Genomic DNA, 19,523 nt, shown 5'->3' with positions numbered 1-19,523 from the left:
GTAAGGAGGACGTCTTGGATAGGAGCCGCGATATAGTGACCGTCGGGCACTGGTGTGGATGACACTAGGTCAACGTAAGTCAGTGCCGTAGGTGGCAAGCGAACGAAGTCGACGGAACTGAGGCGACTGGGGTGTGGTTCAGCGGAATCCAGAACAGGCAGGTCAAGGCGGAGAGTACTGGCGGAACAATCAATGAGAGCAGAATTTGCGGAGAGGAAGTCTAAGCCGAGAATGATGTCGTGGGGACAGTGGGCGATGACTGATGAGATGACTGATGAGATGACTGATGAGAAATGTGCCCGATGCGACGGCAGTGAAAACAAATGGGCTTGTCGTTAGCAGTGCGCCATTCAGCTGGGTTGCGGAAACGTGGTGGGTAAGAAGATGCGGGACGGGGCGGAATTGAAGAAGCCGGATGGGTATCAGGGCGATGGGCCGAGCAGATGGTGTGAAGGCCCATGTTTTCGAACTCCTGGCGGACAACTGCCTGGATCAGGGAAACCGTGACTGCAGGTGCGTTGGTGGGGCTGGAGTCGAAGGCAGCCGGATAGGTGGCCTCAATCTCACGCCGGACGATCTTGGTATTATCGCCAGTGTTGTTGGGACGAGGAGCGTCGGCACAGGAAGATGTCGCTGGGGTGTTGGGCAAACGGGCAAACTCCTGGTCGATACGTCGGCTTTTAGCGAGTTCCAGGCGGCGGCACTCTTTTATAACAGCATCCACCGTCGCGACGTTGTTGAATACGAGCAAGTTGAAGGCGTCATCGGCAATGCCTTTGAGGATGTGGGATAGCTTGTCTGATTCAGTCATGTGTGCATCATCACAGAGCCAAGACGTCCTGAATGTACGTGACATAGGGCTCTGTTGACGTCTGCACACGGCCGGAAAGCGCGTTCTGCGCGGCAAGTTGGTGACCGTAGGGGTTGCCGAATAAGTCTCGGAGCTTTTTCTTGAGCGAATCCCAACTGGTGAGCTCCTCTTCGTGCGTCCGAAACCAAACTCGAGGTGTGCCACCTAGGTAAAAGACTACGTTGGCGAGCATGATAGCAGGGTCCCACCGGTTATTGCGGCTGACGTGTTCGTAAAGGCTGATCCAGTCATCGACGTCTTCCCAATCTTTGCCCGAGAATACGCCAGGATCACGAGGAGCAGGGAGAGTGATGTAGGTCGTCGAAGTGGCAGCAGGTGTCGGAGGCGGCTGAGTCGAGTGGTCATCGCCGGGAGCCATGAAGCTAGGCTCGACGTACTGTCCACTGCGAAGCTCCGTGACGAGGTACAGGGAACGTCCATCTCCACCAGATATATTACGTAAGAAGACGCAGATGAAAAGCTATATACAAGAATATTTACAACGTAATACGCCGCACTTGGCCAAGAGGCAACAGCCCGCGCTAGCCTCCAATCGTCGTCGTCGTCTTCTTACTGATCGCCTCTTCGTCATTGGTAATACTATTCCGTAGCAATATGCTAGTTTATTCGTTCACAGTATTGCTGCTTTCTTCACCCTCACTACTTTGTGACAATATGCGTTACAAGGTCGAAAAGCATACACGGGTGCGAACGGCTGTCAAGCACCAAAGAGTCTGCCATCGATTCTGACTGCTTTGCGGCACGATATATCAGGCACTCACTTTTCATACATTTTTAGTGCTGGCGATATGAACACCGCCTTTCACTTGTTTTTAGATAAGTTCATGCATCTGGAGAAAGCGTATTTGCCTTTCAAAACCTTTCCGGCCTCTAGGAAAACAACAATACCATGGATAAACAAGGGAAGATCGCCCTAAAGAACGAGATATATGAAAAATTTATTCAGACTAGAGATTTCTTAGATCAGTGAGAACTTGAGAAGTCCCGCAATGACCTGAATAAAGAATTAAGGAAAGCCCTGACTGATTACCAGGTTTATGTTTGTGAGCCACGATATTGACCCATTTACTTGTTTTGCGTGTGACCACTCTTCACCGTCTAACAAATGATAGCTCTCAGCGCGGGGCGCGCCCGCATGTATCGGAAGTTTCTCGAATGTTATCGATGGTTTTATCTGCTGTCTGTTGTCACCGAAGTTTCTGTAATCTGATTGTATACGCGGTGCGAATGGTGTAGAACTTTCTGAAAGATACGAGGGCACCAGCGATTACTCTGGAACCGTCGATGTGTCATGTAAAATGGTCGACGCGCTTAACCGGCAGATCAAATTTTCGACGATGCGAAAACAACCGTGTACTTAGATTTAGGTGCACGTTAAAGAACCCCAGGTGGTCGAAATTTCCGGAGTCCCCCGCTACAGCGTGCCTCATAATCAGAAAGTAGTTTTGGCACGTAAAACCCCATAATTTTTTAATTTTCGACGATCGCCGACTGTGTTCGCCGCTATCGTTGTGCTTTGAGCGTAGCCTGTTGTTTTCTGGGTACATGTTCGCCCAATAAAGATTTAGTTTCGCCATTTACAATTTTACTACTGTGTTTGTGACCGTCACAACCCCGTGACAATATCAAAGGCACATGGAGGTTTAAGTGAAGTTGTAAACCGCTTAGATTCTTCGTGTCATAGGTCCTTTCACGATGAACGGTGAAGTCGTTAGGGGGCATAATTCATCTGATGCCTTCAACACATATTTTACGAATTTATCTATCCCAACAATACGTGCCCAGATACACATAACATCTATTACCAATTTTTAGTAGTATGTTTCTTACGCCGGTATAGCTACTGAAGTACAGTCCACATTATTATCATTGAATAAGACTACCAGCTATGATGCACAAAGTATACTAAATAAACGGGCTAAATTCGTCGTCGATATGATAGCACCAGCACTACCACATGTAGTTAATCTTGTTTCTGCTCAGGAATATTTGCAGAAAAGATGCAGATTGCTAAGTTGGCTGCGATATATGAAAAATGTATTCGAAACTACCTTGGAAATTATCTTGGTCCAGTTTCAGTACCGCCAGTCTTTCCAAAGATTTTAGAGAAACTGATTTGGAACTATTTTCAATGCTTTTCAATAAATTCAATACTCTATCCGACGCCTTTACAACCATGGTTTACAACCAGATCGGCCAACTCAATGTCCTTATTTGCCCAGACATAGTATATGATAAAGAATACAGATAATAGAAAATTTCTATTAGGGATGTTTGTTGATTGTACAAAACTATTTGACTACCTTAACTGAAAACGACCAATAAACAAATTTGAATTCTGTGGAATACGAGATAAACCGTTGCAACTAATATAATCTTCTGCATCTTTATGAGCATGTAGAAACGAATGGCTGTTCTTGAAGCTTGCTTCCTATTCTGATAGGAGTGCCCTTGGGCAGCATCCTCGGACAATTCTAGTATAATTTATACTTAAATGATATCGTCAATCTCGATGAACCAGTCAAACTCATAATCTACGCAGAAGGCACCGGTATTTTCTTATCTTCGGTAACTACCACACCATTTTTTGACTGTGCTAGCGCAGAATTATTACACACTAGTGTTTGTTCAATGAAAAATGAGTTGGTGATAAACACCAGCAAGGCCAAAGCAATACTATCCCATGCCAAGATAAAAGTAATTAAACCGTGTATAAAATTTATGCTGTCTGGCTCCGATTTTGAGACAGTAAATGAACTAAGATTTTAGGCGTGATTTTTACAGAAAAGATCTCATGGGACCCACATATAGGGCAAATATAAAAAAAACTGGCGGTACTAACGGGACTACTTTACCAACACAAATATCGTCTCCCTTAATGTGTCATTTCTTCTGTATAACGGGATGTTTCTGTACCCGATAAATTATTGCATTCTGGTTTTGGGCACAAATATGGGAAATAAGAATAAGCTAAGCAGACTACAAATAATAGTTATTCGGATGATTACCCACTCGCCACATGGCTTTCCGGTACAGCCATTACTTGACAAACTAAATTTATTGCACATCGAAAATATGTATAACTACAACCTGTGGAAAACAATAATAAAATAATCTAAATAAAACAAAAATAAGCTTGTTAACCTCGGCGTACTTCAAAAACTTCCTACAGACGAGAGCACGCGAAATGCAGAGTATTGGGAAGTGCACTATTACCGCGCCACTACAAGGGAGAATCACTTTTGCACCACTGACCTAGTTGAACATTTACTTAAAAATATTATTGATATTTTGAGAATGAAGATAAAAGAAATTGAGGATTTAATTTGGCAATTAGATCTGATTGGCACTACAGTATTATTGCACTGCGTTTCTTGCTTATTTTTTTGCTGCGACTACTTATATTTGCCATCTTCTCGATATCATACTCTGCTTATAATTTGAATGTGTATATGTATATATGCATATGCATAAATATATGTGCATGTGTGTATTTCTAGCATATATATACTTCCTGTTTCCTCTTAGCTGTTCTTGTAGGTTAGAATACCTTTTGCAACGCAAATTTACAGTCTGCATTTCGCATTCATTTGAACATGTGCCTAACTGAAATCTACAATTTTTGTTTTTGTTGTAAAATTCTTTGTTATAAAATTTTTTTGTATTTTTTTTGCTGGTGCGTCATTTGCTGTATCCAGGGGGGGTGGGGGGGTTGAGGGCCATTCCAGATGTTTATAAAACATTTTCCTCTCCTCCACTATCGATCATGGAAAAAAAGTTCGTTTCAGCTCTTCTATAAGACGTTTCTTAAAGCCTATGTGAAGCCCTCTTAGGCAATCAGTCAGACAGTGACACTCTATTCTCAACATAGAGTTACTGTTCTGCTGGATGACTCACTACCACCTTAAAACTTACTCCCTCAAAGAGCAGAGCTTCTTGTACATCTTGCAGAGGATGTCGGCCAGTTGCAGCAGAGAGATTCCTAGCCACATACTCACGTGACCAGAGAAGTACGTGACGAGGTCTGAGCCCTGCACGAAAAAAGGTATGTATGCAACATATTTCTCTCCTCCCATTAGTCAACGGTGGTCAATGGGTCTACAAAGAGCAAAGTAGCACAGCAGGTCCAGGTACTGCAAGATCTTGGGTGAGTCGTGCATGCTGAATTTCACGCAACAAAGGCGAAGACAAAACAACAAGTCATTGCTACATGACTTCAGGAGTCTACGTGGGAAAAGATCCTGTAACAAGTTCGGGTGCGTGGCTTTTACGGCTACTGAAAGAGCTGCATTACCAGTAATACAAATTCAGTGGTCGCTGAAGTCTTGCAGGGAAAAATTAAGCTCAGTGAGCAGGTGGTTCTGTGCAGCCCTGGCTACAATATACTCCAGCATCAGATGGTGCCACCCCACAAAGCGTGGAATCGCAGCAAGACAAAAAGACGGGCAATATAGTAAACGCATATCCGTTTCTGGACTCCGGAAACTAATAACAAACGCGCGAAAGAAAAAGGACGAAGCATGCGAGAAAAAGCTTGTCAAGAATTCTGTCGCATGCATCTCCGGTGCGCTGTTTCAGGTGCCCTAAACGTGCGGACTTTAGTCCGTCCAGCAGGTAAGATAATAAGCGCTTGCGTGGGAACACTTTGTCCACCACCGTGACGGTATGTCATCGCTAAGGTGTTCCTTGCCGGATTACATGGAAGACAAGTTCAGAAAGGATAACTGTCTTGGCTCTACTTTCCCGCGTACTTGTGGTACGAGCACTGTCACAATTTGTCACGGGTGAGTGGAACGAGATCGCATTTGCTTCATCGCTATAAGCAATGGATACGCTTGCGGACATTCACCGGCACTGCAATAGTAGACAAAAGGCATGGCGTACTCGCTTGGTGACTGAGCGAATGTCACAGATTATAAAGAAAGGGAATAATAATGATTTGGTTTGGGGTAGTGGTCTCATTCACAAGGTATAGACGGGGAAGAGCGAAAAGCACGGACGAAGAAAAGGCACGTAAACAGGACGGTTGCCGAGCAGCTTCCTCTGCAGGCGGAACTCCAGAATGCCACTCAGTCAGAGCGATGATATTCATGCAGATGACTTCGGCAACGTGCCTAACTTGGTGACATACATAATAGCCCAGAGGACTAGAAATATGTTGCAACAAAACTTTGGTTTGATCTAGTCGGTTCATGCAATTACTTTATAAGAGTTGTCTCTTACTGAAGAACAAAGAATTTCTGTCGAAATTTAGCGTTAAGGCTACAAGTTGTCCACCTCGAACAAAAAAACCGAGTCGTTTTATCGCGGCGAACATTCACTGTGAATGTTGCCCACAGAAAATGTGTGTCTAGTGCTGCACAATATATTTCGCAAAGTAATGCACTATGAAACACGCATGCGCGCTGAGGTTGCACGCTCTCTACCGGGCTTCATTTGCGGCATATTAAAGGGCCCTGAATATTAGAACGACAAAAAGCTGAGCTACTTGGTAAGGATTCATTATGCAAAAAAGAAGAAGTGAGGTGTGCAGATCGGACACAAGAGTAGAGAAGTGGAGAACACGAACGCCGACTATCAACTGAAGGGAGCACTGAGGCGAAAAAAAAAAAGAAGACAGAAAACTCATCTGCGCATGCTCAGGAATGGTAACACCAGGTGTCAGTCGGGTACACGTGCTGGTCTACGTGAGAGATAACTGTTAAGGCACTTAATCTCTTCCTTATGTAAAGTAATCGAAGGCTGACTCCGGCACGCAGCTTCACCATTATAGATATGCCGTGCCTCTACCATAAGGCGCGTATCTGCATTCTTATGCCTGTACAATATCGCGCATTCGTCTAACTCTGGCGTGCAGTTACAATCTCGGCAATGTAGCGAAATATTAGAAGGTGATCCACCGGTTAACGACCTTTTATGTTCCATTAGCCTCTGATTGATACACCGTCCCGTTCGCCCTACGTAGAACTGGCCACAGGTAAGGGAATTTTATAAACCACGCCCACACGAGTCAGTAAAACAGTTGCTCTTATAGTGCTTCACAGGACAGACAGGACAGAAGCGCATAGGCAGCGTGTGTCGTGTTCTTCTCGTGGTGTCTCATTCTTGCGCTGTTTAACAGGCTGTTTAATAAGCCTGAAAATAGTTTTTATTTTTAAGTACGCCTTTTTATTGTCCATCTCAAAAACGAAAGCTTTAGATATCCGTGTTTCTTTGCAACATCTGCACAGTATGCAGAACATACCCTTCTTAATTGAGGTTAAAGATATGCTAATGCACTTCAAGCTTGTGGCCAACAATGAACACTTGTGTTTGGACTACTAGGTTCGCTGGGAAAGCACAGGTAGAGCTGCACTCAGAAACACGGACAGCCAAAGGCCACGTGAACAGGACGGGCTCATACTTTCAACTATACATCAGAAAACCGAAACAGGTGCCATATCAATAAATCTTTCTGACATGTCCCACGAATGTTCATGAAGACGAAAGAAAGAAGATATACTCACAGCTATCGATAGACAAAATCTTAAACTCTGTCTTCAGAACTAAGTCTCGTGTGCAAAATGCTTAACATCTAAGAGTTCAAACAAAAAAATAAACAAAGTATGTCATTGTTAGACTATGTAAAAAGGTAGCCTCATACGGGAATTCGATTCAGTTTCCTGCTCAATTAATAGACCAAGTTACAGTATTGCAATTACTTGGTGTACAACAAATGCTTAGACTGGTCTATGCACGGAAACGTGCAAATGGGTCTGAAGTGTTGGTATTATCTGCAAATTTCAAAGCTTGATTCCAGTGCGGTTAAAGAAACAGCTGTACGTACTATACATTCGTGCAATCACACATTCAGTACTGTGTACTTGTGTTCGGAACCACCACACAGGTTAAGATAGAAAGTATCTTCCTGAAAAACTGTCCTGCGTATCATCCAAGGCCAATCATACCAAATATTATTTAATCGGGCTCAATATTTAAAAAAACAAAGATATTCAATATTGCTGATACATTGAAAATAATATGGCTACTTCGATGAACAACAACAGAATATCTGGTACTTCTCGTTTCGTAAATAAATACCTCCGGAGAGATGATTGTCACAACTAGCCACAAGTGATTTAAAGAAAGGACAAGCTGCGCAGCAACTACAGTGCCTAGAAGCTAGACTGCCTAGTACTAGATTTCCGAAATAAAATTCTATTGCGATGCCAATTACCCAGAAAAACACTTCAGGCCGCACCTTGAAACAAATTCGTAATGACGTATAGGCAAGCAATTATCAATTCTTTATCATCTTTACTCATTTTATGCTTAAGGACTATCAACTCGGCAGTAGCCCCACAGGCCACCGCGGCAACAGCTGCTGGACCATGCAGCCTGAAGGGCAGCGGATGAGTACGCAGGTTGGGGCAGCTGGGGGAGGTGGCAAACGCGGAGGCTGTCGGATTCGACCAGATGCTGCAGGAGGAAAATAGGCAGATACGTTCAACTCGCCCAGGTTGTCACTTTTAACAGCGGAGCTGTTTAAGCTTTCAGTTACATCGTGGAGCGTTACCAGAAGACTCAGCCCAGCTGTTTGCCGCCTCGCGTTGCCTAGCAACCACCTGCGAAAGCACCGAGTCACGTAAACTCCTCGCACCCCACGCGGGTAGTGTGGAGTCGTGAGGTCACAGGCGAGTAAAAGCTCGGAACAGTCCGCACGACGACACACCTCTCGCCTCCTCTTCTCCGTTCGTACGTGCTGCTGGCATGAGAGGACCGAAGAAACTCTGGAGGCTCGAAGAAGATGCGGCCAACCAGGAAGAGCGCCGTCCTGCCAAGCGAGAAACTATGCATCGACCCCGAGCTGATCCGGAACACCCCGCCGAAGCTGTGGGTGAGAAGAGGCGACACCGCGTCGAGGATCCCAATTTTCAGTCCAGGGAACGCGAGAGTCGGCGCCTGAATGATCAACGTCGCCGAGAAAGCGATCCCGGCCTGCGACTACTCGAAAACATCCAGCGTCAAGCTCACCAAAACAACAACTTAGCAAAACCTAGCATAACATCGCAAAACCCAGAAACGACTTAGCCAAGCTTACCAACCACTCAGCAAAACCTAACATAACATCGCCAAACCTACAAACTTAGGCAAGCCACGTAAAAGCTAGGTGATCATAAGCTCCGCTATTGACCGCAGCCTTGCACCACTAGTGCAAGCTGCGCACGCTTTTTAAGCGGGGATTAGTACGCATGGTAATGTAAGTTACAGCCAGATTATTTATGACGGGTATCTGTATTGATTGGGCTCAAGTGCTCATTCGTTCACGCACGTTTATATATCCCTTTCAGGTGTTCTTTGAACTGCTTTCTCAGGCCGTCACATAGCGATTTACAAAAGATTTGCATGGTTAGTTGTACCACCACACTGGGATCATCTTTTCTATATCAATTCAACTAATCACCAACACTGACTACTTACAGGCAGAGGCGGCTGTTGTATTTAGAAGGTAGAAACACAATGCAGTCGATGCATGTCCATTATCTTCCTTTTTTTATTGTTTCTACGCGACTTCCTTCTTCTTCCATATACGACATATGCTCAGCTGATAAGAAAAAAAAAAAAAGCCTATTACTTACGCAGGGCGTAGCCCGTCAGTTTTGAGGGACTTTTCTTACTCCTGCTTGGTGATGGGCCGGTCTGTTTTTTTCTGCAGTAGAAAAAAACAGACCGCCTCTCGATTTGATTCACTGTTGTGCGCTTGTGTGATCTCTTCTCGTGGCGTAGGTGGACAGTTAGGAGGCTGCTCAGCCGAAGGCAACGCGCTAACTGCAAGAGACAGGTCAGGCAGCGGTAGAGCCTACTCTAAGAATGAACTTCTTCACAGCTTCTGGGTGGATTGCTTGAAACCTGGAAGCATTCCATACTCGACCGTCTTCCAAGACAAAGGAAGCCGGTCCTTGTTGCTCGATAATTCTGTTGGGGTCTGAAAAGTCTGAAGAAATCTTGCTGCGAACTATGGCTTCCTTATGCGGACGTGGTCGCCAACGGCACATTGTCTCGCTCGGGATCCACGATGTCCATCTGTGTAAACCTTTGAAGAAGCTTGTTATTGTCTGACCCGCTGACGCAGCATTTTCATTGCCTGTGCTGGATTTTCATAAAAAGAGTTATCCGGCAGGTGAACGATGTTTATTCGCCTTCGTGGCAGTCATCCATGCAACAAAACCGCGGGTGAAACTCCCGTTGTGGCCTGAGGTGTGCATCGGTAGACGCCCTCGTAATCTATGATGGCGACACGAATATCACGCCTCTCGTACACTGCCATCTGGACAACGGATTTCAGAACTCTGTTCAACGTTTCGACAAGGCCGTTTGCTTGGGGGTGGTAGACGGACGAGAAACAATGGTGTATACCACGTTCCTGAAGGAACTCTTAAACTCAGCCGAGCTGAACCGCAGTCCATGTTTGGAAACTATCTGACTGGGGTAGCCTTCACGAGTAAACACTTGTACCAGAAAATTCTTCACCGTCATTGTAGAAACTCCTGTTGAAAAATTTACTTCCGGGCATTTGCTGTGATGATGTGTTACTGCAGAATGACGATCGATGGGAGCTTGTTCAAAGGGTCCAATAATATCAATACCAATCTTCGCCCAAGGTTTGCTAGGGGGAGCTACTGGCTGCATCGGTGCTGCAGCTCGTCCCGCTGACTTATCACAGGTCTGACAAACAACAGAGGTTTTAGCCAGTTGTTCAGCATGCTCGACCATTCGAGGCCTACAGTAGAACTCTCGCGGTTGACTTTGCGTACGACTGATTCCCGGTGGGATTTGTGTGGAACTTCCATCAAACGACGAGTAAGGATACCTCAAACCACTAGTAAGTCGTGCACAATTGACAGTTTTTCATGTAGATGAAAATATGACACTAGCTCCGATTCTAGACCTTTTTTATGAGGCCAGGATGACGAAGTAACGTCGATAACTTTTCCAATAGCACTGTCAGTTGCATTCGCTACTTGGAGTTCGGTGATCGTTACCATCGGATAAAGAAAGCAAACAAACTTATCTTCAGAATCAAGGGTAAAACGAACGCCGACCAAAAACTAAAAAGTAATAACCAATGTAATCTACACACACACATATATATATATATATATGTGTGTGAATGTGTATATATATGTGAATATGTATGTGAATATGAATGTGTATATATATATGTGAATATATATGTGTATATATATGTATGTGAATATATATATATATATATATATATATATTCTAAAATACATCTAAGAAAAGGTAATCAATGAGAAATCTAACCCATGGTTCACCAGAAACCTACGCTTACTGAGAAACAGGAAGAAGCGCCACAACGAAGGTGCTAAGTGCTTGCGCCCGCAAACAGCTTTGGACACGTGCAAGCAAAGCTTAAAAATTCACTGTTCTGTTCTGTTTTCAGTTGAATATATATACATCACTCATGACCTACGATGTCTTATAAAATCCAATCCCAGAAAGTTCTATTGGCACACTAAAAGCCCTGATCAGGATCACACCACCATTGCTTTGCACAAGAATGCGCTTCTCTATGACAATAATTACATCACTATTTTGCATGATACTCAACATAAATATCTTGGTGTTAACCTAACTTCAACTCTTTCGTGATCAACGCACATATTTATTTATTTCGTCACCCTTGTCTAAGGGGGGGGGGGGGGTAAAGAAAGTACAAAGTACCTCGACACAGTACATATGGGTCAAATTTGCAATTTAACACAAAGAAATGGAGGAATCGATAATAATGCGTTATGACGGAAATATAAGGTTGGGCAGGAAAGAGGGTAACACGAAAAAAAAATGGAAAAAAAATATTGGCTGGAATTATACATATGGCAAAACTGCAAGCGATAACTATAGTGTACCAGTCCCAATGACGACAGTAAGAAGAAAAGAAACTACAATCAAGGATGGACAGCCAAATATGCGGATTCTAGGCGCAAAAACAGTAGGCAGTATTTCAAAGACGCACAACGGTAGGGCATGATAAAAAACGCAGGGACTAATCGCGTGCACAGTAAAAACATTTTTGAATATGAAAAATGCAGTCGGCCACAAAGTGGGATACTGGTACAAAACAAACAGAAATACACGTGCAGTGGTACAAAAAATGACGGATGTCTTTGGTCTTAAAGCGGTAACGTAACAAATAAATAAATACATGGGTGGGATACAAGACATGGCACAAGAAGTAAAACAAAATAAATTAAAAATTAAATTATGTAGGTCCAGTTCCAGACCCAGAGGGCACCAGACAGGACCGGCTCCTGGATCGTCGAGACCAACCACCTGGGCTGACATTATCCGTGGAGGACAGGCAGAGGTGAGGTCGGGGGCATCCTCAGAGCATGCGACAGGAAGCGCGTATAAAATAGCACAACTTGAACGCGAGAATGCGAATATGAGGGAGGTTATTAAAAAGCTTACGTCCGAAATCGCGGATATCAAACACGCGAGAGGAACGCGTTCTCCGCCTGCGTCCGCTCCGTTGGAAACACCCCAACCTATGGAGGTTCCTATAGCGGAGGGCGAACAAGATGAGGCGAGACCCTCTAAAAAACGAGCAGTGGCTTGTGAGCAGGATAGTCTTCCGGGACGCGCAAGGTCAGAAATTCGCGAAATGTTTTCAGCGCTAAGCGACAGCGTAAGGCAACTGGCGGAGAAGGTCTCCCAGATACAAAGCGAGATGGCCTTTCAAGCTGAAAGTATGAACAAACGTGTGTCCAAAATAGAATCGTTCCTAGAGAACGTAATGTTGCCAATCGCTGGTCCTAGCGTCAATGTCGTACCCCATACTACCATCGGGTCCCCTATAACTGGGGACAATTCATCCGCAGAATATGGGGACAAAAGTAGACAGGAACAAGATGGCGGGCTCAAATGAATCTTTTCGCATTTGGCAATGGAACTGCACGGGCTTTCGTAAGAAGAAAGCGCCTCTGCAGCAGTACATTCGCAGCAATTCCGAAAAACCACATGTAATCCATGTTCAAGAAAACCTATCTGCTGAAGTCAATTTGTCGGGATATCAAACGATTCTTGGCCAAAGTGGGAGGAGAGGTGTCTGCACCCTTGTAAGTCGTAAGCTCACATATATCACTCACGACCTGGGGATGGCCACCTGTGAGGCAGAGCATGTGATGATAGAAATCATACCAGGCCGATTGAGACGCCAGAGCGTTTTCATTCTTAACGTGTATAGTAGCCCCAATGACCTTCGCGAGCGTTTCAAAGCGCTTCTAAGGAAGGCAATCAACCTCGCCGGGACTAATCCTTTGGTGATAGCCGGGGACTTCAATGCCCCGCACTACGCGTGGGGCTACATGTACAACACGGTCAAGGGAAAGGAGTTATGGCAGAATGCTACAGACTTGGACCTTACGCTCGTCACTGATAAGTCTTTTCCGACCAGAATGGGAACATCTTCGTGCAGGGACTCGACTCCGGATTTAACGTTCGTCAAGAATTTTTCAAAGGCGCAATGGACTAACACTGCTGTTGATCTTGGCAGCGATCATTATATCCTCGCTACACACTTTCCAACAACACTTAAGAGGCCGAAGGAATTCTTCTTCACGGATTGGGACAAGTTCCGCAAGATAAGGAATGAGCGCCAACCTCCAACCACCAGACTGAGCCTTTAACAGTGGATGGACCAGATCAGGGAAGATATCAAGAGTAACACTCACAAAATATGCACGGACCTTCCCGTGGAAAAGATGGATAGTCGTCTAGCCCATCTACTAGAGGCTAAGCGGTCACTCCTCAATCGATGGAAGGGCCAACGGCTACATCGCAGACTACGCAAAAAGATTGCTGAACTCAATAGAACCACAGAGGAGTACTGCCACACCCTCTCAAAGCAACAATGGGACGAGGTGTGCAACTCAGTTGATGGTCAAATGCGGAATGGTCGAAACTGGAATCTTTTAAACTGGAAACTGGAAACTTTTAAAGCATCTTCTGGATGACACCAACACAAGGTCCAACCAGCAGCATGTGATGGCAAAGCTTCTGCATACAGCCACACGAACCAAGACCACGGAGGAAGTCCTGCAGAGCCTGGTGGAGAAGTACCTCCCTGTTGGTCCCCGGCAAGGGACATCGGTCGCCTACGCAGACTACCTTGGGCCACCCAACTCCGAGCTGGATGCAGACATCAGCACGGAAGAGGTTAGGAGGGCGCTGCATGAGCTTAATAGCAAGTCTGCTCCTGGTCCCGACGGCATCCCAAATAGAACCCTCCGTAACCTGGACGATCACTCGATAGAATACCTGACAGAAGTCATCAACGGGACATGGAAAGAAGGCAAGGTCCCGGAAGCATGGAAGCGGGCACTTGTAGTACTGATCCTCAAACCTGGCAAATCATCAAGCCTGGACAACTTACGACCAATATCGCTCACATCCTGCGTAGGCAAGGTCGCGGAACATGTCATACTCAACAGGCTCACGAGGTTCATCGAACACAAGGAACTCTACCCTCACACGATCATTGGCTTCAGGGCAGGTCTGTCCACACAGGACGCCATGAAGCTCATCAAGAGTCAGATAATCGACAATGACACGCGGGACACCTGGGCCATCCTTGGATTAGATTTGGAGAAGGCTTTCGATAAGATAGCCCATCAATTTATACTGCAATCGATATCCGAGCTTGGTCTGGGCGTAAGATTCCATGATTACGTTAGGTCATTTTTGCACCGAAGAAGAGCGACTCTCCGCGCAGGAGACATGATCGCGGAAGAGGTGGAGCTTGGAACAAGGGGCACTCCACAGGGCTTGGTGATCTCGCCCACTTTGTTTAACCTGACCATGATCGGCCTTTCCAGAACACTCACGAGTCGAGGGCATCAGGCATACCATCTATGCGGATGACATTACCATTTGGTGTGTTGGAGGAAGTGACGGACAGGTTGAGAGTGCGTTACAGGAGGCCGTCGAGGTCACGGAGGGCTATCTTCGACCCACGGGATTAAACTGTTCGGCTAAGAAGTCAGAACTTTTACTCTACCGCCCCTTATGAAGAGGCCGTAAGCCCATGGGCTGGAGACCACTGTCTGACAGCACCATTTGTCTTCGCACGGGCAAGGGAGACAAGATTCCTAGGGTCGACGCAATAAGAATACTCGGCATGGTAGTCGAATCTACTGGCTCTAACGCGCAAACGATAATCAAGCTCACGATCAAGACGGACAACGCAGTACGTCTCATCCGAAAGGTGGCTAACCGCCATCATGGCCTTAAAGAAGACAATCTGTTACGGTTGATTAACGCCTTTGTGCTTTGCCACTTTGCCTACGTGGTGGCTATGCACAGATGGCAAAGAGCAGAGAGGAACAAACTGAACACGTTGCTCAGGAAAATAGCTAAGCGAGCCCTGGGTATACCGATCTTCACCAACACCAATCGCCTCCTCCACCTAGGTGTGCATAACACTCTGGAGGAGATTGCAGAGGCTCAGGAAAGAGCGCAACTTGCCAGACTCTCCACGACCGCCGCCGGTAGGAGGATATTACAAGAGCTCGGCTACCCACCATCTGCAGAAGCACCAAGAAAATGCCAGTTACCACGGGACATACGAGATTTGATCTCCGTATCGCCGATACCAAGAAATGTACACCCTGAATATAACAAGGGTAGGAGGAAAGCAAGAGCTTCAACCATACTCAAACAGATCCAGACAGAGGGGCGTAGAGCCTGCTTTGTTGACGCGGCCGCATATAGGATGGGGTGCTCTTTTTCTGCAGTAGTGGTGGATTCCAAACAGCGACTCACGAACTGTGCATCTGTACGAACCGGAGATCCGGCGATAGCCGAGCAGGTGGCCATTGCCTTGGCGATGCTTGATGACAGCAGCGACGTTATCTACAGTGACTCACGGTTGGCCATTAGGGCATTTCAGTGTGGAGTGATCTCAGAACAGGCTTTTGGGCTCAGTATCAAGTATCACTTGCTTACTTGGTTCCCAGCCCACGTTGGGCACATGGCAGGTGTCCCCACGAACCTCAATGAGACGGCCCACGCTGCCGCGCGCGCACTGACTGACCGCGCTGGCGCTGTAACGGCCGAAGAGAGAGTTACGCATGGTAGAGACGCGCCTGCCACTTATAATGAACTTCTTAAACACTTCTATCTCTCGCGGTGACAATACCCTCCTCCTCACTCCACGCTCACTAGGCCTTAGGCACTGACATTCAGACTGTTGCAGACAGAAACCTATCCCAACCTGTTCACGTTACATGCGATATATCCGGAGATTTACACTGATGACGCGTGCCCTGCTTGCGGGGATAGATCAACACTTTCGCACATGCTCTGGGGATGTATCTCTATAGCAAGCCCTGACCTCAGCTCAGCTAGGTGAGAGGCGGCCCTCCGCAACCCACTCCTGGCTGAGCAACGTTGAGCTGTCCAGCAGGCCCACGATGCGGCTGGCAGGCTAGGCCTGTCGGTCCCGACGTGGGAGCGGCCCGCGACGTGCTAATACGCGTTCTGCAGGACTGTAAAATAAAAGTTACTCAATCGATCAATCAATCAATGGGGTTTTACGTGCCAAAACCACTTCCTGATTATGATGCACGCCGTAGTGGAGGACTCCGGAAATTTCGACCACCTGGGGTTCTTTACCGTGCACCTAAATCTAAGTACACGGATGTTTTTGCATTTTGCCCCCATCGAAATGCGGCCGCCGCGGCCGGGATTCGATCCCGCGACCTCGTGCTCAGCAGCCTAAAACCTAAAACAAAATTGGAATAAACTAGTGGCAAGTTTTTATTGCGAAAAGAAAGAGTGATAAAGCTCACGGAAACTATCGTGGTCTGGTTCGGGTGCGATGTTGTCTGGAAGACCATTCCACAAACGTATGGCTCGAGGGAGAGCAGATGAGTTGAAGTCGTGAGTTGACCCATATAATCGCGTGAAACTTAAGTGATTATGCAACCGACATGATGTAATGGAAGGAGCATCAAGATGAAGGGGGAATGCTCTGTTGCTATATGCGTATTTGTGAAAAAAAGCGTAACAGGGCAATGTCACGACGAGTACTAAGGGGTTCAGGTGAAAGATTGAGCTTAATTTGCGTTATGCCTTTATGGTTGTCATAAATGCGTGAAATGAAACGGGCGACCCTATTCTGAACCGCTCCAAGTATGTTAGTTACATAATTGTGGTAGGGAGACCAGATAGATGCGGCGAATTCAAGGTGTAGGCGAACGAAGATCTGATAAGCTAGTTGACGAACGAGAGTGGGGCAGTTATGCAAATTTCCACTTAAATATCCTAGAGATTTTCAAGCTTTTGCGCATATGGTGGTAATATTGTGAGACCAGGAGAGGCTGGGTGTGAAATGAACAGTGGCGTAGCTAAGTCGTCTGACACCCGGGGCCCATAGGTCTTCTGTCACCCCCCCCCCCCCCCCGGGTGTAGCCGGCGGAAAGAGGGGTGTCTTCAGACGTAAATGACACCCCCCCTCCCCCACTGGCCCCTTGCACCCGGGGTCCGCGGCCCCCCTTGTTGCTACGCCACTAGAAATGAATACCAAGGTACTTATAAGATGACGCTTGTGCCAGTTGAAAGACGGCGAATGCGGGAGATGGAAATTCAAGACGATGAGCCAAACGTGAACAAGGTGAATGCAGGAGCCAACGTTTCGACAAGTGGACTTGTCTTCTTCAAGGCGACGTATGCTTTCCTCGCCACAGTATATATAGGTGGGGTTCTTCTAAAGGGGAGAGGGTGTGAGGCGGGAGGACGCGGAAACGAGCGAAAATGTGGTAGCGTGTCGAATTGAGAGTAAAGAAACACTGTGTACAAGGTCAAAGCCACCCCCCCCCCCCACCCTGGTCTGTCAACACGCGCGCGTTAGCCGGCGTGTCAAGGGCGTCTGACACGACGGCTGACAATAAAAAAAAAAGAAAGGAAAGGAAAGGGAAGAAAAAAAAAGAAAGGGGGGGTACGCCAAGAAATCAAACTAAGTGTTGCAGCCTATAGCTTGAAGTTTAGAATAGCGAATAGATTCTAAAGCTCCCTTTGAAACGTTTATTGGTTGCAATGTCTTCAACTTATGCATAAGGTATGATTCTCTGTATTTTCTTTCTCGTTCAGAACGGAAATTTGACTAAGATGTAGAGTTTAAGTTCATCAAAGTTATGACCTGGTTGGTTGAAATGCTCGGCGACGGCTTTGGGAAGCTCTTTAGCTGTGTCCGCGCGATGTCCGTTTAATCTGACGTTCATTGATAGTCCTGTCTCACCGATATATTGTTTCTTACAGAAGGAACATTCAAGCATATAAATCACATCCGGACTTGTGCAAGTGAAGCTAGATTTGACCTCATGTGTATAACTATTTGCGGTGCTTTTGATTTTAATGTCACTTTGAAGGTGCCTGCAGGTTTTGCACCTAGGGCGACAACATGCTTTGATTACGGGGGAATGCGGCTGGCTGACTTTTGAGTGCACTAACATGTCTTTATTGTTCTTGTTTCGGCGATAGGTAACCATGGGTTACTCAATTCGACACGCTAACACATTTTCCCTCGTTTTCGCGTCCTCCCGCCTCACACCCTCTCCCCTTTAGAAGAACCCCACCTATATATACTGTGGCGAGGAAAGCATATGTCGCCTTGAAGAAGACAAGTCCACTTATCGAAACGTTGGCTCCTGCATTCACCTTGTTCACGTTTTGCTCATCCTCTTGATGATGATGATGTTTGTGGTTTAATGGCGCAAGGGCCAGGTGTGGCCAAAGAGCGCCATGCTAGTGGTATTGAATATGTCGTGGTCTGATGGGTTTTGTGAATTTAATGAGACGTGGCTGTAAAGGGGCCTAAAAGAGTTGGTGCAAATTGCATAAAAATTACACGTAATAAAATTATGGCAATGATTAATGACGTGTACTATGATCACTAAAATGCATTAAGAAATAATGATGCATTATATAAAATATGAGAGATGCTAAAATTGTCTAAAAGCACTACTGCCTCGCCAGAGCCCTTGAAACGCAAGGGCCGAGAGGCGTGTGCTATACAGAGAATCTATCCTAGCGATATCCTACGGAAAGAGGACGCGCTACGAAATGAATGGGCTTATAACATGTAGTACAACATCTTTTAAGAAAGCGAGGACTGCTGTGGTCTTAAAAAGCGGTTCTTCACCAAGAAACATAGCCGGATGCAGGGGAATACAATGGCGGTATGCAAACGAGAAATGTTTCCTCCTGTCTCTTTCGGCTTCCCGGCACTCCAGCAAGACATGGAGGACGGTCAGCCGATCGCCACATCTGCCGCAGGTTGGAGGCTCATTACCGGACAAGAGAAAGTTGTGAGTGCCAAATGTGTGTCCTATTCTCAGTCTAGTGAATAGGACATCTGTTTTTCGTATTTTCGTAGTTGGGTGCCAGAGACCTAGCTTCGGCTTAATTAGGTGAAGCTTATTACTTGTTTCTGTATCCCACAAGCGTTGCCAGTGGCTTCGGAGTTTGTGTCTTAGAAAAGGCTTCATGTCTGTGGCAGGGACAGCAGCAGAACGAATACCTTGCGATGCTATTGATTTGGCGATCTCGTCGGCAAGCACATTTCCCTCGATTCCTCTATGGCCAGGAACCC

The 19,523-nt window shown here is 46.1% G+C and overlaps 1 protein-coding gene across 2 annotated transcripts in view; it reads right to left on the bottom strand.

The window, feature by feature from the left end:
* The window catches only part of LOC126517640 (uncharacterized), a 258,981-nt gene that overhangs the window by 16,526 nt on the left and 222,932 nt on the right, over positions 1-19,523 (bottom strand). Inside the window, exon 8 of one of the 2 annotated variants that reach the window (XM_050167440.3) lies at positions 4,787-4,902. The exons of the other annotated variant lie outside the window; for it this stretch is intronic. Coding sequence (XP_050023397.2) covers positions 4,787-4,902 — 116 coding nt within the window. The remainder of the gene's footprint in view (positions 1-4,786; positions 4,903-19,523) is intronic. 2 annotated transcript variants of the gene reach the window in all.

This window comes from Dermacentor andersoni, chromosome 11 (genome assembly GCF_023375885.2).
Source record: "Dermacentor andersoni chromosome 11, qqDerAnde1_hic_scaffold, whole genome shotgun sequence".
NCBI lineage: Eukaryota > Metazoa > Arthropoda > Arachnida > Ixodida > Ixodidae > Dermacentor > Dermacentor andersoni.
Note: the sequence above shows the minus strand (reverse complement) of the source record. Positions and strands in the feature narration are given on the sequence as shown.